Below are 17,742 nucleotides of genomic sequence, written 5' to 3' on the forward strand. Positions count from 1 at the left end.
TACATTGTGCCAATGCACTCTGCAATTTAACTTTGTGTTATGTAAAAACATATCTCCATTCTCCATTTTTCAATTTTGTTTTTCAGCATGCAGATTTTTTCCTCAGCACTAGCACAATTACCATTCCCATCAATTATGAATCTGTAATGAAACTGCTCTGGAAGACAAATGTTTTGAGTTTCTTCGCATGAATTGTGTAAAAATTGTTTACTTACCAATATTCATCCAATAGATGTGCAAAGGCGGGATGCCTTTTGGGGGGTTACAGTGCAGAATCACAGAATCACCATGCTCCACATCAAGGGGCTCAATTTTTTCTTTGGGGAATTTTGGTACGCCTGTACAAAAACAAATAAATTCCTCTTTTATTGTTACCTTTATGAAATTTTGCCCCTTGTTTCCCCATTACTATAGTTATTAATAAAATATTTACTTTAACACCATGCCTTGCATTCTCTGTCTTTAGTTACTACTATTATTTACAAAGTGATACAGAGTAACGATGCTTTTTTAGGAAGAGTAAGGGATCTCTGCTCGCATTCTTCATTCACAAAGAGCACAGACTGCAATACTGAAAGGCAACTGAATGGTGGTGTTGCCTGTGATGTCCGTGAGATTTGCTTAGGCTTTATTTTAACACATTTATTTTCAAACACCTTCTGTAGTTCACTTATTTGTACTGTGTGGAAGGGACAGCTCAAAGCCACACAGAACTGAAGCCTGAGGAGCAGAAGACTGTGCATGGACAGGTCCCAGGCTGCTCCTGGGAGATCAGAAACCAGTCCAGGAGCTCAGGATGTCCTCGGGAGTCCTGGCTAAGAAGTGGTTCCCAAAAAGCCATGGCAAGTGAATGCAGGAGAGGACAGCCACCAGCCAGCTATTCCACCTCGGGCCAGGAGATGTTCCAGTTCCTGCCCATCTCAAGAACGAGGTGAAGCAGAAGTCTGGTTTAAAGACTATTTTGCCTCCTCAGCCCCTCGGGTGTAAAACCTCTGCCAAGCAGACCTGCAGGCTTTCTCAGCAAGCTTGTCCTTCGGGGTGCACAAAAGAACACCCAGGGGTGCACGAGGGCTGCGATATTTGGGCTCCAATATAGGTTAAATAATTAACGGATCAAGGACTTGTTTAGTCACCCAGAGCATCACCACTGACGCCAGCAGACTGTTCAGAGCCTGAACCACACTTGGCAAACCTGGGCAACGTGGCCAGTCTGAGCAGCCCAAAAGGCAACCAGAGCGTATCCAAGCAGAGGGGAGCAGAGCTGGGCTGGAGCCCATGGCAAACCCAGCACCAGGAGGCTGCAGCTCAGAAATTATTGCAAAGATGTCAGTCTGCAGCATGCAACCACTCCTGAAATGAATTTAGCTAAGACAGTTTCAGGGCAGGCGTCGTCTTTTGCTTTCATTCCAGGCAAGTTCAAACTAGCAAAAGTTCCAGTTCAGGCAACTGCATTAAACAGCAAAATTAACAGCAATTAAACAGCAAAGGAATGAGAGCATCCTGGCTGCGCAGAAAAACCTGGCACAGCAAAAATTGCCATCCCGGAGTTCAAGTCATGGCAGGGAACTCTGATAGCAAATAAACAATCCGAAACGTCAGTGGTCCAGCAGCTCCACGGGATTTCTGCAGTGTCACATCACAGGAGTCGAACCGAGGAAGGAGGGTGAGAAACGCAGTGCCAGGACTCTGGGGAGACTTTATACGTTGTAGGATTAGTAAACATAAAAAGAAGCAATCACTATAATGCTGATTGCCTGAATGCAGATTGTGCATAGATTTTTATCTCCAGGAGGATTACTAACACGTTATGAATTCTTAGGAGAGGCAAAATGGAGCTAATGAGCATTACCCACTCTGTAGGTGAAATTTCCGATAATGAAGGGAACTATCTGTTAAAATCCAGTATTTTCAATACCTTCTACACTTCAAGCCCTGGAAAACACATCTACTGATTGCTGGAGAGGTGGAACGTTTTCCAGGAGGAAAAAGACAATTTGTTGATCTAAAGCTTATTTATTCCCAAAAGGAAATTACTCTCAAGAAAACTTTAAGAAAGCTGGATCAGGTGAAGGACAGGGGATTTCTGACTGAGACAAACAAAGAAACCAGCAAATAGATTAATAGTGAGATTACTTCATCTAGGACATTGAAACTCCTGTTCAAACCCATTTTCTGTCTCATTTGGCACAACTAAATCTGGGTCTCCAATATCCCAGCTGGGTGCCAAAACTACTGGTCTTCTCAGTCAATTTCTGTAGCCAATAATTACAGAATTATACAAAAAGATAGCAATTTTCACCAGAAGACAGTGAAAAAATCATAGTCTAGGTGTCATTAGCTACAGCAGAGGCGTTCGTCTCCAACACATGGCCCACATGTCTGCCTTTGGCCCCCAATGGGCGAAGAGGCAACTTGAACCCCAGTGTCCTCCATCCCTAAGAAGTACTGAAGCACAGGTGGTCAGGGCTTCTGGGTTCTTCCTGGTGTCTTGTTTCACTTTGTTCATTGTGAAAAACATTGAAAAACTTTGATTTTCACCTCAACACATAGCCTTGAGTGTTTTGAACCCTTGAAGGGTTCAAAAGGGAGGAAAACTTAATTTTCATGATAAATTCCTGAACCAAACCTTCTGACAAGCATGTTTTCTTGCGGGGGTCCCATAGGTCTCAAAGAGAAAATAACTGCTTCTGAATTCTGCATGAGGAGATTTATTAAAACTAAGAAGCTGATATCACATTAGACTTTGGCTCTTGCACATTTGTCTTCAGTGCACATGTAGGCATTTATTTTATTTTTTTTTTTACAATGTTCCTCTGTTTTAATTAGTGGATATTCCAGAATCAATCACTACTGATTTGTGGCTGATCACAAGAACTATCACAGCTGAATTAAGCTCGAAAGTATCATACAAGATGAATTGTGTCATGAAAGTGTTCAATACTGTATGGAGTTATCAACGCAGCACATGGACACCGTAAAATTTTCAACCATTTGATCTCTTTGCCGCGATACCATTAAAGCTGTCACGTCAATCTTTCATGCAATTCCCCACGCACAGACATAATGAGAGGGGACAGAGAATCCAGCGTAGCTCCGAGTGCTGCCTCTCACAGCTCCATAACACGGGGGAGAACAACATTATTTAATGGCTCTGAGAAGGGCGTGCTGAAGCGCCAGCGGGACGGCTCTCACGACACGAGCAATGAAGTGGCACATATGGAACAGCCATAGGGAAGATGAAACACTGCACACCTGACTTCCGTTATGGAGACCTCTTCTAAAAACCCACCGTGACATATTAAGCTCTCAAAACAGTCTTGGGAAAGTCTTTGCTGCCCAAGTGTTAACTCCTGACAAAGCTGTGCTGTGAGAGCTGTACAGCACTCAAAAACCAGAGTTGCGGTGCTTTGACAGCGTGTAAACCATGGAAATGGAAGATTATCAGTGTCCAGAGTCATTTGTGCAAGAAACCAGGCTCTGATTAATCCCTGGGGTGACTCAAAGTTTAATGACTGAACTGTACTTGAGATTAGGCTGCAATACCACTGGCAAATTAGGTTGGCTACGAGAAATTTCAAAAAGGAGGCTGGGTCACTCCCTCCCACTTCTTATCTGTTCTGAAAACGCAGTATTTCAATGAAATACAAGGCAATATGAAATCTAAATTGAAGTTTAGCAGTATAGGTTCAGAAATAGAGCAACCAGAGTTGGGGTACTCCAGTTCCCAGCAGGATTGCTTCAGATTTACTCAGGTTAGCACGCTTTGTCCTACAGCTTAGTTTTTGTCCTACTGCTGACAACAGTGACTTCACACAACTATAACTGCATCAAGTATGGAATTTATACCAGTTCATATAAGAATGGACTCCATTCAGTCTGGTATTTTGCATGTTTCTGGGTAAAGTATTGAGAAATTGAACTGAAGGAAAAGTGTTTCTCCAGGCAACTGTAGAAGTCCTGACAACCCTGTGTCTGGTTTCTACCAGTATCTAGTGTAAAATGGGAGTGAACTCCTTATGTTAAAAAAGCAATTAGCCAACATTTTGGGAAACTTTTGTAGGAAAACATCATCACACGCTATGTCTCTTTTTATAACCTTCTCTGTGGATGCTGTTGGAGATGTGTCCTGGACTAGATGGATGCTTAGCCTGACACATCATGGATATTCTGAAGTTCTTCCGTGCAAATAAACCCTTAAAGGATGTAAGAGTGAGGGAAAGTGGAAACTTCTGTATCCTGGAAATTCCCAGCTCCTCAGACGCTGTAATTAGTAGCTGACTGATTTGTTACACAGATCTATATCTTGTGCAGTGAACAGCCCAACACATCAAAGAATCCTAAGCGTGACTTAGAGTCACGGACCGCACGAGTTGTACCGGATACAGCTTGGGCAGCTTCCAGCACTCATCTCAGTACATCAATTGATATTCTGATCCATGTAGTATATGCAGTAGTTAAATCTGTAATTTTCATTGCAGCCTTTGAACTGTTTATGAGATACAATCCTGCTTATTTATGGATTTTTTAATTGCTGCATGAAATTGAAAAAGTTAGGAAAGTCTGGCTGTCAGTCCATTCACTCTCAAAGAAGCTTTTATGATGGAACCAGTGACAGTCTTTTTTTCTGTGTAAATCCCTCTCTATTGCTCTTTCCAAAATGATGGTCACCTGCAACAGTCAGAGTGATCCAAATGATTTAGATGGTCAGAAAAGTTGTCAAAAGTATAGGGGACTGCCTGAGGAGGCAAGAAGTTTAAATTCTGTTCCCAACGCCTGCAAAGTCAGTGAGTTACTCTGTTTTGTTTTCTCTTCCAAAAAGGCTATACTGAACACCTTCACAAAGCATTGCTGAGACCTCCTAATTTAGTAACAGCTCCATATCTTTTAATGATCTCACAATATTCATGTCCGTGGTTTTTTAATATTAATACAGGTTTTGCTTTCTTTGGGAACACTAGAACTAACATCATTGACACAGCATAGCCTGCTACTAGACAATTTTATTTTTAGGCTATGTTTCCATCCTCAGATCTTCAGTCTTTTAGAGGAACAGCTTAAGAAATACTGAGCATAAATCTTAAGGCAGTCTACCATGAAGAGTCTTTTACACTACAGTTAATTAAAGAAGTTTAAACCATACTTCTTTCTCTGGCATCGAGCCTACTCAGTAATTCAAGCAACAGATTCCTTAAATACAGGAGGAGGGTAGCTGAGGTCTGTGTGTTCTCACCATTTAAATTCATTTTCATGCTGCGTGTATCTTGTACCAATCTGGACCTTGTAAACAATGTGAACATATAGAGATCCTCAGACCCCATTCTTCCCCACTCTCCTTAATGTCATCATGTATAGGGGAGGTGTGGTATTTTCATTATGTAGGTGACATTTAACGATCATTTCTGCTGACATTTCTGTTGCTTTCCTGGAACGACTACCGCGAGTAAACAGTCTTTTGTTCTCCTTTTCAGCAGCAACCTTACTTTCCTTACAGACCCAGTATTCTCCTTCTGCAGTGTAAATGTAATTTATGAAGAAAAAAACCTGGCCTAGTCTGACTTGCTGGGTTTTTCTTCCCTTCATTGGCATAGTGACTTGCCAAGCAGCTTACATTTTACTTGAATACAGCTGGCAAAGCACTGCCACCTCTGCATCATTATCATGAATGCATGTAGTGATCTCACATGTACCAGCCTCTGCTTCAAAACTTGTGGGTGAATAGAGGCAATTTATCCCAAACTCTTCTGTGTCAGTGATTGCCTAATTTACAGCGGATCTGTGCACCAGCAGCTCTCTTTCACTTGAGCACAGTTGTAGACTATCCAGCTCTTTAGAAAATCAAAGGTGTCTTCTACTACTCTCTGAATCCTGATGTAATTTGCAGCATCTACATTGCACCATTAAATGAAAGAATTTATGACACAAGAGTATGAATGTAAATGTGCCTTAGAAGGTGTGGGAGTCGGGTAAATCCCTCTAGTGTATTGTCTGTACCATTTATTTATTTTCTGGATTTAGGACTTTGCATGTATTAGCACTAAAATTCCTCTCACATTTGATAACAACCATGTTTGTAACTCAATTAATTTGTTGCTACCTACCCTCAGTATATTTAATATCTACTCAAGCTAGGACAGACAATTTTTCATTAAAAGTAAAAATTATCTGCCCTGACTACAGATTCAATAACCCCAGATACAGACATATATTTGTTCTTGTTTTCCATTTTTAAGCATCTTTTTTAGTTCCGTAGCAACAGAGTATCAGAATATTCTGCTACTGGAAGCGACATACCTTCATGACACATGACACTGAGGTCTTTGAACTCCTCTGAAAATCAGTGAGTCTGAGACACTTTGCTTGAGAGAAGTCATGTTAACCCCACTGTCCTGGCCAGACTACAAAGAGAATAATTTTGTCCAGTCTGAAGCTCTAAGTAACTGCATCACTCCCTTGTTCCTGCCTGAAACTCCAGTTGACATCAGGTACACAGCTTTGCTGTCCTACCTGTAAAGCCAACTTACATCGTTAGTTCAATAAACTTCAACTTTGTCCTAAAATTTTCCACAGTTCTCCTCTACTAAGGAATGCTAGTCCCTTGAAGCAATTGCAAGTTGGTAGAGACTAAACCATATGGCAACATACGTAATCCTGGTAATTCCTTACCAAACACCAAGCTACTGCATTAGGGAATACTATGCAATAAAGGAAAAAAAAAAACATAAAACTGGCTGGAAGGAAGATAAATCCCGTCTTTCATGCACTCATAACACTGCATTTACATGGCATCCTTAGCAGCCCTGTTCCAGGAACTGTCCCAGCACCTGCAACATGTCTTATTTCCAACGTGACGACAGTGCGATGACTCTCCCACCCCAGCTACGCCTAAAATACTTCTCAGAATTATTTCCTATGACAAAAACACGACAGAAATTATTATGCATGTTTCTCATAGCTCGTTTCACCTGCATTGAAAAAGTAGCTTTTGTAGCTGGGTGGCCATCTCTTGTCACTGCAAAGGCTGAGAAGACTGTGCAGGTGTGGACACATCAATTCCACATGTGCCCAGTTCTTTCAGATCCCCTAATAACAAAATATGGTAGGAACTTGGAAATGCAGGGTCTAGTCTGAAAAAACCCTCCGCTGCACTGTTGCTTCTCTTCTGTGCCACTTGACTACATCCTACAGTCTGCTTCATGTTCTCACCCTGGTCCTTCCTTCCTTCATAGTCAAACATTCTGCCTCAAATTTTCCTCTTCTCATTTCATATATTTTGATCCTGAATTTATGACCGATTGTTTCCTCATCTTCCTATGGTACTTCCAAACTACTAAAGGCTTAAATGTATTGGTACAAAGCTGGTTGTATAAACGTTGTCCTGAGCAGGACCTTGAACTTCGTATCAGTAAATTTCATCCCACTTCTGTCACCCTGGTCCTCAAAATCACCCATTTCCTTCTCTGTCTTTCCTCTGTGCTAATGATGAAAGCACACATTTCTGGGGTCAATAATTTTCACCACTATATTTTTGAGCTCATTTTCCATTCAGTTCCAGGTCTTTAATACTTTCCCTATAAGTATTTATACCAAACCCTGAATCCTGCTGACATCAGACTAATGAACTCACAGTTGGTTGGATCACTTCCCCTTGAGCCTTCAAACATTTCCATCGGTTGCTATTTTGCAGTAATAAGCTGCTGTTTCTCCCATCCTTCCCCCAGCTTCTGATTTCGTGTTCCTTGCTCTGACACGGAGACCATACTGTCCTCCCAATTTGTGGGCACTCAGTCACGGTTGCCAAACTGAAATATTAGAGTCTTATGACTCTTAACAGCATTTGCTTTCCAGTAAATGTTTGGAAAGTGAAAGCATCCCACAATTCCTAATTCTTTATCAAATAAATTTCTCCACTATTAGAAAGATCACTCCAACTTGAACTCAGGAGTTTCCCCCAACTCACGAAGTGTCTTTTACAACACTTCCTCAAAGTGACTTAACTCAAACCAAATTCGTTTTCTTTGACAATGACTTTCTACTCCTTTATTGCCCACTACATTTTTAATTTCTAATACATTTCTAACACTATTTCATCATCTATGCCATTATTTCTTTCATGAACAGTTAATATCTTTGAATAACTGTACTGTACTTTCAATAACTGAAAGATGGCTACTCTGTCATTTTTCTGCTATTTGTTTTATCTCTCCAAATATTTTAATTTCTCTATTTCCATAATATGCTGGCATCAGCTCACAAACATATTGTCCCCACTCATATCAGGTAGAGGATTTACCAGACTACAACTCTCATTAATATTTATGCTTTCTTCTTTACAGAAAGAGAAACATATTAGATGTGGAAACATCAGAAGAGCAAATAGTGGCTCTAACCAAATACAAATCAGAAAAGAATTCCTATGGGGTTTATGGCAAAGGCAAAGCAAGTGCTTTATAAAGGCATTTAAATAGTAAAGTCAAAGCAAACAATAATTTTCTGTCATTGAACACTCAGCTCTCCTGAGATGGCTATTAAAAAGTTTATATTAATTTACCCACTAAGTCACCCTCTAGAGGAAAAGTGGAACAGACGAAAACTCAGAAAGCAAAAGTAAACAATAGGCATTTTCCAAAGTAATATATCCGGGAAAGCATATACATCATCTCCCCAGTTGTGTTTGCATTAATTCAAGTTCATAAGGAGTGCCAGCATCAGTACTTGGAAACCTGTATGAGGCTGATAGTCCAGTGGCATTGTCTGAACTCCTGCATTCCGATTTGGTCGTTTAAATTCCATCAAAACCAGGAATGAAATTAAATCATCCCAGCGAGCACGCTGATTTTTTCCTTCCAGTATGCACTGAACAACAAACAATGGATGTTTTGCATATACCCTATTAGTACCTAGTTCTTCTCCATTTAACTCAAGGAAACATAGTTTTCCATCTTAAAAAAAAAAAAAAACACCACCACAAAACAAAAGCCCTTACTTGGAACAATTAGTTCGATCTCTTCTGACATGGCAGTTCCCAGCACATTGGATGCAAAGCAACGGTATTTCCCTTGAAAATTGGTGATGATTCCTCGATTTTGAATCACAAATGTTCCAGAGTTGTTAGATGCAACTATCCTTGGGTCAGACAATAAATCGAAAGGTTTTCCATCCTTAGTCCAGTTAAAGCTGAAAAATAACACCAGTATTACAAAGAAAAGGTCACGGAACAGAGCGTGCTACGGTACAAAAACAGTGGAAAATATGGGTCAAATAGTCTACTATTAAAAGAAAAGGAACAGCTTGATGTAAGAGGAGAGAGTTGAATGGTAAAATGACCACTGTGCTACTGTAACCTGTGTTAGCTACTGGGCACGTCTCTCCTGTTGGACACTTCACTTTGGGATAACTGACTGTGACATGAAATAAGGAGACAAAGCTTAAGGCAAGGACAATAAAAGAGAGAGCCCATCTGTGAAAGCAAGAGCCACACAGCAAAAGGAACTGGAGGTCTGCAAAAAAGCTGTGTCTGTAGGAGAGTTGGCACTTTTGACTGGTGAGGATGGACAGGAGCTCTTCTCACCATCTACAGGAGGTTACATGGTTGAACCCAGGAGAAACCGAGGTGACTCGACTGAATTTCTCCTGGTCTTGACATAGGATCACTTGTAGTTTCGATGCTCGTGGGGTGTGATTTTGATGAATGCTGAAGTATTTAATAGTTTATGTATCTGGTCATAGTTCATGTATCTGGAAGTCTCAGATGGCTTCAAATTGGGCTAAACTGATTCAAAAGCAGAGACAACTGGAAATTACAGTATAACACGCATTTAGTGGGACACGCACCTTTTTCAACATTTTGCAATGCTTTAAGAGAATAAATTAACGTTAAAAGAAATGTATGTTTTGGCACTTCGCTGAGGCAAACTGCCTTCCAACTGTATGGAGAGGAATATGGGTTCCTGTCGTCTAACCAGCTCTATCATGTACATTTAAATATACTGGAAAACTTTTCATCGATCCACTGACAACTTGAAACAAAGGAAAACTACAAATCTCCATTCAGAGCTCAATTAAAAATGATCAAATCGTCTTGACATAAAAATAGCAATTGCTTTTTTTAAGCAAATTTAAATTGTGTTGCAGAGAAAAAAAAGAAAGGATTAAAGAGTAAAATCTCATGCAAACCAGGTACTAATTTAGCCCATACACCTTCCAGTGGCAGAAGTCTCAGAAGGAGCTTTTACTATGCTATTATTACATTTTTGTTAATCATGTTTTCATTAAAAATCTTTTTCCTTTTTACATTGGCGTAAAATACATGAAGCTTATCTTTAGATATGTATTTGAATAACTCCTCATGTGTACATTTGTAACATCACCATGGCCATGATGATGTCAGGTACAGACGAGGTACCTGATAAAATGCAAATGTGATCTCTGAATACACAATATAATGTCCTTGATGTTTTTAGGGCTGTTTTAGAAAAGGCAGAAGACCAGCTGGGACCCTGTGATTACCATTACACACCTCCTATCTTTTGCAGCCCAGCCCAGACAAACCCTGTAAATCACAGGGTGAACTTAGCACATGCTCGAGAAACGGGACATCTCCCAACAAGAAAAAGGCATGTTGCTATCTCTTCACAGAGTGAGTGGAAGTGATTGAACAACAAAAGCTGAATGGCCTAAATGGAAACCCAACCCTTGACCTCGTCTTACTATGACGAGTAGGTTACTGTACATCAGCTATTCCTCCCCTCCTCAAAACCAGAACAATGTTCGGCAGAGGCTGAAGGCAAATTCGGTTTCTACGTGCTTCTCCAGTGAAAGCAGTACTCACGTGGGCTGTGGGTTTCCTCTAGCTTCACATTTAATGGTAAAGTCCTCATCAAAAGGGTAAGCAACCTGGGTGTGAGATTGCTCCGTGATTGTTGGAAGCTGCGCAACTGAACACAAAGAGGTACTGGGTTAAAACGTCATTTAAGCAAAACTGTGCTCTGCTCAGGTCCTTTCATCGGAAGGGACAATGTCACCTTAATCCTGCAAAGAGTGAGGCTTGGCATGGACAGTACTCTCTGCTCCCACACCTGAACACTGTTGCTGGCTCGGCAGCCGGAGCAAGGTTCGACAGCACCAACCACATTCCACCAGCCGCTCACGGGCATCACCTGCCCACACTTCCATGTATGACCAACCCATCCAGGGCAGAGGAGAGCTGGGGCCATGCTGAAGCTAAAGCCAAAGCACAGTTGTGCAGACTGGTACATTCATTCAGCGGTAAAGTCAATAACTGGCTTTTTAACCCAGGCACAGATACACACACATGAAGTAGCCAACTCCCCTTTCCATCCTGGATAAAATTGCCAGGAAATCCATGGACTGCAAAGATGACTTAGTACCCGCTCCAGGGTACAGCAGGGGAAGAGCTGTTACCGGTCACACAATGATGTTTCACTATTTTATTTTTTTTCTAGGGGAATTAAAGCATTGCAAATGTCTGTGTAAGAGCCACGCGAGGGAGAATGCTCCCCGCAGTGGAGCTGGGGATAATAGGATCCTCACATTGCTGTAAGCAGCCAGGAAGAAAATTAACGTGCTCTTTGGTTGCTTTTTTAAGTCCAGGAAGCTCAAAGCTGGAGCAAAACGTGGTGTCTTGTCGTACCACGTGGTCTCAAAGCTGAACACTTCCAAGCCCACCAGCTCCACTGATCAGACATAATTCCTTTTTTATTAAAATATAAAGTGCTTCATTAAAGCAAATTAAGGACTAGATGGTTCTCCTGTGTAGGTACTTAAAAACAGTGGATGCCCAGGCAGTTTGTCCTGCACTTGACAGTCACAGCTCCACTTTTGCTTTATTTAAAACATAAGGAGCCACCACAGTACCTTCCTCCAAAAAACTTCTACTTTCTAATGCTGTTAACACAAGCTTGAATAGCCTTGGAAAAATATCCTGTAAACCCAATCGATTGCCTTCTCCTTTGCAGCCAGGGCTATTGGCAGACTCCAGAGTGCTAACAGCTCACGGCAGGTCCACATGATGCCCTGGAACCGGCCCGTGTCCTGCTGTGAGGCTACAGCACCCTGCAAAGACCCTATATTTCTTTTTCCTTAGGTTTATTTAGTTAGTTAGTTAGTTATCCCCACCGTAATTCATTCAAAACTCAATATTGTTGAGTTTTGCTTTGCTGTGTTTTGTTGGTTTTGGGTTTTTTTCCCCCAAAAAACCACCTGTCGGTTGTAATCCTCTCGGTCCCTTTATGTTTGAAAAACGCAAAGCTTGGGAGGTCTGGGCTGTACTCCAGGCAGTGGGTCCACTGGCTTTCATTGGGTTGTCCCCTATGAGCCACATCTCATATTTTACATGTGTCCTGAAACCACACCAGCCGTGTAAAACAGGCAGTTTGAATGCATCACAGCCAGACAGGGATAAGGGAGGTGCTCCCCAGGGTGGCACACGAGGCGTCGAAAATACTTCTCTGGGGACTAATGTACGCCCCGAGACATACACCTGCTCCTTTTTCAGACTGAAACAGCAGGTTGGAAGACAAGCCAGTAAGGGTATACGTATATCAAACAAGCTTCAGGGAGATTCTGAGCCAAAATGAGGAATTTATGTGAAGGACAAAAGCAAACCCTTGGAGCCAAGCGGTGTGCTGGATCACAAACACCAGATATATGTTATTAGACAAGTTTACTGCTACACTTAAACAGGTCCAAACAAAGTAACTTACATTTTTATCACATCTCAATTTCCCAAAGGCCATGTTGTGGCAGAATTAAATTCAACTGAAAGGCAGGATTTAATATTTTTTCTATGAGGAAATGTTTAAAAAGAAAAAAAAAAAAAAAAGGATAGGAAAACAAACCAGCAAAGTGTTCAGTAAATAGCCACAACTCACCTGATAATGGTATTTCAATAGCTGCTGCCAAACTCAATACAAAGAAAAACAGGCATATGGTGATCCCTCTTGTGCTTAATAGTGTCTCCATCACTCTTCTGTAAACAAGGAGTCCAAACAGAATGAGAGATACCTTATGCTTCCTCTCCCCGTCACTTCAAATCAGATGTAAGGATGTGAAATCGAGAGCCTAGCGAGGAAAAGAAACAGCCACATTAGCTCACAATATTAACTCAGTTCTAACAAGGTTACTAAATTCAAGTAATGCTTCAGGATTCGCAGCTAAATTGCAAATTGCACTGAGTGGTACAATTTCCTCTCCTCCCTCCCCACCCCTTGGTTTCGGGAAGGTCCTCTATTAAAGCACTAACAAAAAAAAAAAAATACGTGCACAAAAGTACAAATTCATTATAGCACGGAAGGATAATTATTTTTTGTTTTGCAATTAAAAGTAAGGATGGTTTAAAAGATGGCATATTTGTAATCATTCCAGTTCATAAATTCTGCTAATGAGAGTTGTGTAAGTTGGAAAGTAATGTAACAGATCTAATGAGCGAAATTGGGTACACTAATGACCTCGTTCATAAAGCTCGTATGTCTTTTATCTTTCATTTATGTACAAGAAAGGACACAATCTAGTTTAGTTCATTAACGAGGACCAGAACACGAAACCTTTGCTTTTCCTGCAAATCCCAGAACTACTACACGTAAGTTTTACACAATTCATTACACATCCTGAGGTTCTGCATTACAAGGCAAAAGCATCAGGCGGCTGCCAAAACGAGACATACTCAGGTCTAATGAGCATTTAAGTGTAATCCACAGCGGAGTAAAGGAGAGAGAATTCTACAAACGTGGGTGTTCAGAGGGTTTCAGTCGTCAGCATCGTTCACAGTATCTCGGTGAAATATTAGCAGGTATTTGTTCTGTACTCATGCATTTTCTAACACAGAGCACTATGGGACATCAGTCTCATGAGAAAGTAGAACTCAGTTGTCAAGATAATTTTGCAAGAGTAATTTTTGAGACAAGGCTGCTATGAGGGAGGAGAGGCCCAAGCTGCGCGCCACCGCCAGCTCTGACTCAAGCCGTTGAGTTCCCAAGCTGAGCTGTACGACCACGGCAATGTATTTCCAGACTAAGCCTGACTCGCACACAGCTCTCATATCTTTGCACATACCACCCAGTTAATCCACGGATCAGAAAAGCAATCCTGGGATCACCAAGAGCAGTTGGCATGTGGGGGCAGGCAGGAGGTGGAACCCTCGCCCTTGCCCAGCACAGCTGGCTGCTGCTGGAGCACCAGCACCGAGCTACGCAGCCAGCACATGCCAGCCCATAATGCTTTGATCCTGATGGTTGGTTTGCCTACAAAACACAGGCACGAAGCAGCAGAGGTTTCCCTTCTACCCAGCACGCTCCCTCTTGCTTCGGCTCTCGGAGATGGCCAACAGGTTGTGCCGCGGCCCTTTCTCCAGAGGCATTAGAATGATAATTTCTGGTCACTTGGTCACCAGTTCATGGAAACTTTTTGGAAGTTGACATCTTTGAGACCAAAATCCCTGGGTGAAGATTGAAATTGGCCAACAAGGGGACAAGAGACAGACAGTGTAATCACATAAGCCTCATTTGTTTAGAAATGAGGCTAAAAAACAGATGTCTTCTAAGTATCTTAGGCAGCGAGTGTTCGCTGATGGAAGAAGCTGACTAATCTGCTTAGTGCCTCGCTCGGCAGAGGGGGACGGTGCAGAAGGGCACCGGAGGGGACAGGGACCCACAGCCTGAGCTGCCAATCCCAGGTTGTGTCTGGGTGCAAATCAGGCAGAATCAGTCAACATCGGTAAGTTCTCTTTTGTGGCAGTCAATATTTCCCATTGTTTGATTTCTCCTGGCTCTAACCTGTGAGCAATAGACCTTTCCAAACCTCAGTCCAACAAAATCCGGGCTGTATCCCAGGGTGGGGGGCACATACGACCCACAGCCATGCAGCAGCCCCCGCTCTCCTGCCCTACCTTACCTGCTCTTGTTCCAGATCCGTGCCATCGATGGTAAGACAGATGCTCTGACAGCAAACCCTCTAGCCACACAATTGCAATTTAGGCTCATAAAAACCTGCCTGGTGCTGCTGCTCGCAGATGGCACACGAGTGGCGGTGGAGCCCTCTCCTCCTCGTGCCACCAGACAGCTCCGGGGACCGGGATGCCGAGCAGAGGAGGGGGAGCTGGGATTATGGGAGGTACGCAGCTTGCTAAGGCTACAGATCGAGAAGCAGAAACTTTCTTTTTATAGGAATGTTGGATAGATTCAGATTAAATTCAAGAAAAAAACAGGAAAACAGTTTGATTCCTTAACTACACCCATTAGCTCACATTTTCTTTTCTGTTTTTGTGGGGTTTTTTCCATAAAACGACATAGAGTGAAGAAGAAATGTACTAAATAAAACGGATATCCTTTATCACGCGGTGCAGCCGGCCTTGCCTCTGCAGGCTGCTGTAATTAGCCGCTCTGTCTAGCGCCTGGCACTCCTTCCCTGGGCTGAATACTAATGCAGGGGGCCGACAGCGCCGGCATCGGGAAGCAGCGAGCACTTGGGGGCCCAGGGCGCTGGACCTGCGCGCAGCCATCGGATGCTTCCAAAGGCCACGCGGAAATCTCCCTGCAGCTGCGTTTAACCTCCGCCGTTTGATTCCGCGGCGGTTTCCAGGAGGTGCGATCCCGAGGTGACGTGAATTAAGCAGCAGTATCTTTGTGGAAGTATCGACCTGGTGATAACCACCCAGCAAGACAAGCCTCCTGTTCGTATATTACATGTATTATCCCTAACGGAGTAATGGAGGCGTTATCCTGATGTGCTGGTTGCAACCGCGGTTATTATGGAAGGGTAACACTTAACACACATCTGCCCCGACGTGCCCCACTCAACCAGTCACTGGTTGAGATGGTCCCCAGCAGATGGACAGGTCGAGACAGACATCCTCCCCACAAGGAGACCTGTGTCAGGCGATTCCCCGTGTTTCAGGTGATGTACAGACAGGGCTGCCAAGTGCTGGGCGTTCTGCATGGCTGTCACGCGTTTGGCCGTCCTACCAAGCCTCAGGCCTGCAGCTCGGCAGAAACTGCCGAGTCCCTGATTAAATCACCCGCCTTCCCTCTCATCTCCAGCGCCCAAATAACCCCGAGCCCCTTCCGAAATGAGCAATATCAGACGGCCCCCAGACACCCCATCCATCCCAGCCTTACGCAGCTGCGTACCCAAACTCCAGGCAGCACGACGTTTCGCTCCCAGGATGATTAAACTCCAACCTAAAATTTCTCATCTCCCGCCAACGCAGAGCAAATGAACAATTTAACTGCTTAAGGAATTTGGAGGAATGAACGAGGTGGCCCTGCAAGCACTTGGCAGCGACGGGCAGGTTTCGGTCTCGCTGGTGCCAAAGCCCAACACTCTCCTGGGGTCTCGCAAGTGCCAGGGAGCAACTTGTACAGTCTTGACCTGGGGAAAAACGTCAGCCCTGCGCCCCGAGCCAGTGTGCTGGATCAGGCCCAGAGCTTGCCGTGTGTCCCTGCTCTTTCCCAGGAATTCCACATCCTCCTTTGTTCTCCCCAGGAGTTGGCTGCAGCATCCCTCGCACCAAGGAGTGGGGGCAAAAGATTACTTAAGGAAACCTTTCCTGGGCACGATGAACGAACACCTACGTTACAACAAACGCTCCATTTATGATCCCTCCTCTTCCTTTCTCTTTTCCCCCCTCCTCCTTCCATTCCTATCTTTGTGTTTATTTTTCTCAGCCTCAGGCTTAAGTCAAGTAAATTGAATTCGCTGCAAATACTTATCTGTACTTCCTTACCTGCAATTCATTATTTGCTGTGCTGTTCAGTTAATAGTAAATACTGATTGCTCTAAGGACAGCTCATTTGTTTGTTTAATGAGCTGCCTTTAACTTACAGTGAGCAAATCTTTCAAAACATCAGTATTTCTAGGGAGCGATGCAGTTCCAGATTCTTTTATTGTATACCATTGCTTCCAGAAGCGTGTAACAAAAACATCGGAAAACTAAATGAGAACAAAAAAATTAAATTTCCATTTATCTCATCAACCTAGTGAACAATTTTCCCTACATGTAATTACTACATTAAAATTGCTCATAAATAGTAACAGGATGACAGCCAAAATTCCCAGATTACTGGTCTACTGCTTCCAACAGAAATTAAATTGCACTACTAAATATGGCATCAATCTCAGCTATTTGGTGCCCTCTTAAAATATGTAAGATTTGGTCCTCGTGTAAGTCCTGTACAGCACAATATTCATGAAAGTACTGGATTGCCACAGCTTAATACTGGGACATTCCTGGGCTGACCTTTTCATTAGCTGGAATCAGATTTAATTTCTCAGTGACATATACGTTACAGGATTGTTAAATAAAAGCCATCGGCAATTAGAAATTACAGCCTTCGGTGTGGCCTCAGTTATAGAATAATAGAAAAAAAAAATTCTGGAAAAAAATTGCTTCCTGGTATGAGAAATAAAAAATTGGTTATATAATTATACCATATGTTGCAAGTTAAGTGACTACACAGCACAGGAGCTTAATTAAGTACTCTCACTCTTTCTCGACTACAGTCACGGAAGAAGAAGAAGAAAAAAGCCCCAGACACGATCAAAACATCCCCCATCCCAAAGGAGCCGTGGTCCCTTCCCCCCAAGGGCGATGGCTGGGTCATACCCATAGCAGACAGTTGTGCTGGGAACCATACGCTGTGTCCCAGCCAGCCCCAGACCACGCGGCCGCTCTCCAGCCTGGAGAGCACCGACGTGTCCGCACCCATCCCTGCACAGTTCTCAGCCCAA

The 17,742-nt window shown here is 42.9% G+C and overlaps 1 protein-coding gene across 4 annotated transcripts in view; it reads right to left on the reverse strand.

Moving 5' to 3' along the window:
* CHL1 (cell adhesion molecule L1 like) overlaps nucleotides 1–12,981 on the reverse strand; it is a 55,235-nt gene extending 42,254 nt beyond the window's left edge. For all 4 annotated transcript variants that reach the window (XM_086619135.1, XM_086619136.1, XM_086619133.1 and 1 more), the window contains exons 1-4: nucleotides 12,891–12,981; nucleotides 10,829–10,934; nucleotides 8,984–9,174; nucleotides 216–338 (exon numbers count right to left, since the gene is read on the reverse strand). In XM_086619135.1, the coding sequence (XP_086475261.1) occupies nucleotides 216–338; nucleotides 8,984–9,174; nucleotides 10,829–10,934; nucleotides 12,891–12,981 (511 nt within the window). The remainder of the gene's footprint in view (nucleotides 1–215; nucleotides 339–8,983; nucleotides 9,175–10,828; nucleotides 10,935–12,890) is intronic.
* Between the last annotated feature and the right edge of the window lie 4,761 nt (nucleotides 12,982–17,742).

The sequence above is a fragment of the Tauraco erythrolophus genome, chromosome 12 (assembly GCF_009769465.1).
Source record: "Tauraco erythrolophus isolate bTauEry1 chromosome 12, bTauEry1.pri, whole genome shotgun sequence".
Lineage (NCBI taxonomy): Eukaryota > Metazoa > Chordata > Aves > Musophagiformes > Musophagidae > Tauraco > Tauraco erythrolophus.